The 2,500-nt window shown below is 45.8% G+C and overlaps 1 protein-coding gene across 1 annotated transcript in view; it reads right to left on the reverse strand.

The window, feature by feature from the left end:
• The window catches only part of LOC125039958, a 103,434-nt gene that overhangs the window by 13,416 nt on the left and 87,518 nt on the right, over positions 1 to 2,500 (reverse strand). Inside the window, exon 10 of the mRNA XM_047634363.1 lies at positions 1,242 to 1,475. Within this exon, the coding sequence (XP_047490319.1) occupies positions 1,242 to 1,475 (234 nt within the window). The remainder of the gene's footprint in view (positions 1 to 1,241; positions 1,476 to 2,500) is intronic.

A 2,500-nucleotide genomic window follows, 5' to 3' on the forward strand; every position in this document is an offset into this window, starting at 1 on the left:
AGATGGAGGAAATTTAGAAGGAAGAGGTGGCTGAGGGATGCGAGTTGGAAGAAGACATGAGGTTGGAATTTGTTATGAAGGAGAACGAAATGAAAGAGGAGGATGAAGTGAAAGAGGAAGAAATGGAAGACGGGAAGGAGACGGAGAAGGAAAGATGGATGACGTCATGGAGGAGGACTTGGTGGAAGAATAAAGACGGGAAGGAGGATATCGATTGCGGAGGAGAAAGGGGAAGACGTGATGGCGAAGGACGAAATGGAGGAGAACGTTCTTGTTGCTGCCCTTTTCTGTTATTTCGCTTCCGTGCTTATCATTTTCTTCTCTCTCCTATTCCCTTCGCTTTCTCTTACCCCTTGCCATTAACCTGCCTTCGCTGCCCGCACTTCTACCTTACTTTTATCTTAGCCTCTTTCTCCCTCTTTCTATTCCTCGCCCTCCTCTCTCTCCCTCTTATTCTATTTTTTTCTGGTCATTCCTTACTGTCACTTAACTTTTTTTTTTCTTTTTTTTTTCTCTCCATTCCTTTTCTCTCATCTTTCCCTTGTTCTACTTTTTTCAATACCCCCCCCCTCTTCTCTCCATTTTTTTCCTTATGGTTATCCTGTCTACTCCTTATCATCATCAATATAATCTTCCTCACACTATTCCTCCTACTGTCCCCTCTCTTCTCAATTCTCCTCTCACTCTACCTCTTCCTCTTCTTCCTCTCCTACTCCTATTCCTCCTTCATCCGCCGTTCCTTTTCCTCCTCCAGTTCCTCCGTCTCCTCCTCCTCGCAGCAATTACTCGAGCCTCCTGTTTCATATTACTCCTCCTCCTCCTCTTTCTCCATCTCTTCCCCTCCTCTTCTTCCCCCATCTTGATCACCCATTCTACCTCCTCCTTCTCTGCCTCTCCCCCTTCTTCCTTCCCCACTTCCCCTCCTCCTTCTCCAACTCTTCCCCTCCTCTTCTTCCCCTTTCTTCCTCCCCGATTCCCCCTCCTCCTTCTCCACTTCTTCACCTCCTCTTTCTCCACTTCTTCCCCTCCTCCTCTTCCTCTTTCTTTCTCTCCCACTTCCCCTCCTCCTTCTCCACTTCTCCCCCTCCTCCTTCTCCACTTCTTCCCCTCCTCCTTCTCCACCTCTTCCCCTCCTCCTCTCCTTCCTTCTTTCTCCCCCACTCCGCCTCCTCCTGCTCCTCCTGTTCCTCCAGCCTCCCCCCCTCCCCCCCAAGGCCCGGCACGGCACCTCCCTGACGCACCAGCTGCAGAAAAGGCATCGGGCACTACGGGACTACTGGATGAGACCGCGTTGCTACCTCCTCCTCCTCCTCCACCACCAGCGCCTCCTCCTGATGCTACTCCTACTACTCCTGGCGAGGAGGAGTCGAGGGTCACTTGCGAACCATTCAGGTCTTTGGACGAACCGCTCGATGGGATGCCGTTCCCGCGACCCAGTTCTCCTCTCAGCTTGCTGTGCGAATCCGACGAGGACACTACAGCGGGCGAGTGAAAGGCGGGTTAGTGAGTTAGCTTCTGATTACCAGTTTGTTTTTTCTTTCTTTCTTTCTTTTTTTTGGGGGGTGGGGGTTGTCTATGGCGGGGATTGGTTACAGTTTAGTGGGTTACTTTCAACTACTGGATTTATATACATACATATGCATACATACATGAGTTTATATATGTGTACGTATGTATGTATATATATTCATTTATCTATATTCGTATAAATTCATATATACTATTTTGGGAAAAGGGGATGGAAGTTGAGAATGAGTTGAAGGATCGGAGATTGTCTCTTTTTTTATTCCTGTTGAACTTGGCTTTAGATTTAAGTTCAGTGGATCAGTTTTAGTTAATATGAGTCAGTGGATGTTGGGTTTACAGATTACTATGTGCCTGAAATAGTTTGAGGAGAATTTTATTAGTCTTGTCCAAGAGGTTTCTTTGGAACAAAAGCGTCACTGAAATCATCAATAGCATGGAACAGTAAAATGAATGTTCCCAGAGAAGTACCTGAAAGCAGCTAAAAGAAATGGTTATTTACTGAATGGAAAGAAAAAGGAATAAGCTGCAATAAAGAGAGAAAAAAAAAGTTAGATGTGGCAGATCAACTGATGCTGTTATTCTTAGCATCTGGCTGCTTTTCTTCTTGCACGGGGAGATGTTGACAATCAGGAGCTGACAAACTCACACGCAAACACTTCTGTTAATAATGGAGATGAGAAGAGAAAAAAAAGGAGATAGTGAGAGAGAGAGAGAGAGAGAGAGAGAGAGAGAGAGAGAGAGAGAGAGAGAGAGAGAGAGAGAGAGAGAGAAAGATAGAGAGAGAAGGAAAGAAAAAATGAAAGACAAAGAGAGAACTAAAAAAAAAAAAATAATAATTAGTCACCAAAAAAACACCACTATAAGGCTCTACTGTACCACAAATGCCATTAACATCACGCTGGCTACGATGTTGCGTCTTCCTCTTAAAGGCAGAGTTCGAGGCCCTCTCTGACCTCCGCTGACCTTTGAACTC

The sequence above is a fragment of the Penaeus chinensis genome, chromosome 28, assembly GCF_019202785.1.
Source record: "Penaeus chinensis breed Huanghai No. 1 chromosome 28, ASM1920278v2, whole genome shotgun sequence".
Classification (NCBI taxonomy): domain Eukaryota; kingdom Metazoa; phylum Arthropoda; class Malacostraca; order Decapoda; family Penaeidae; genus Penaeus; species Penaeus chinensis.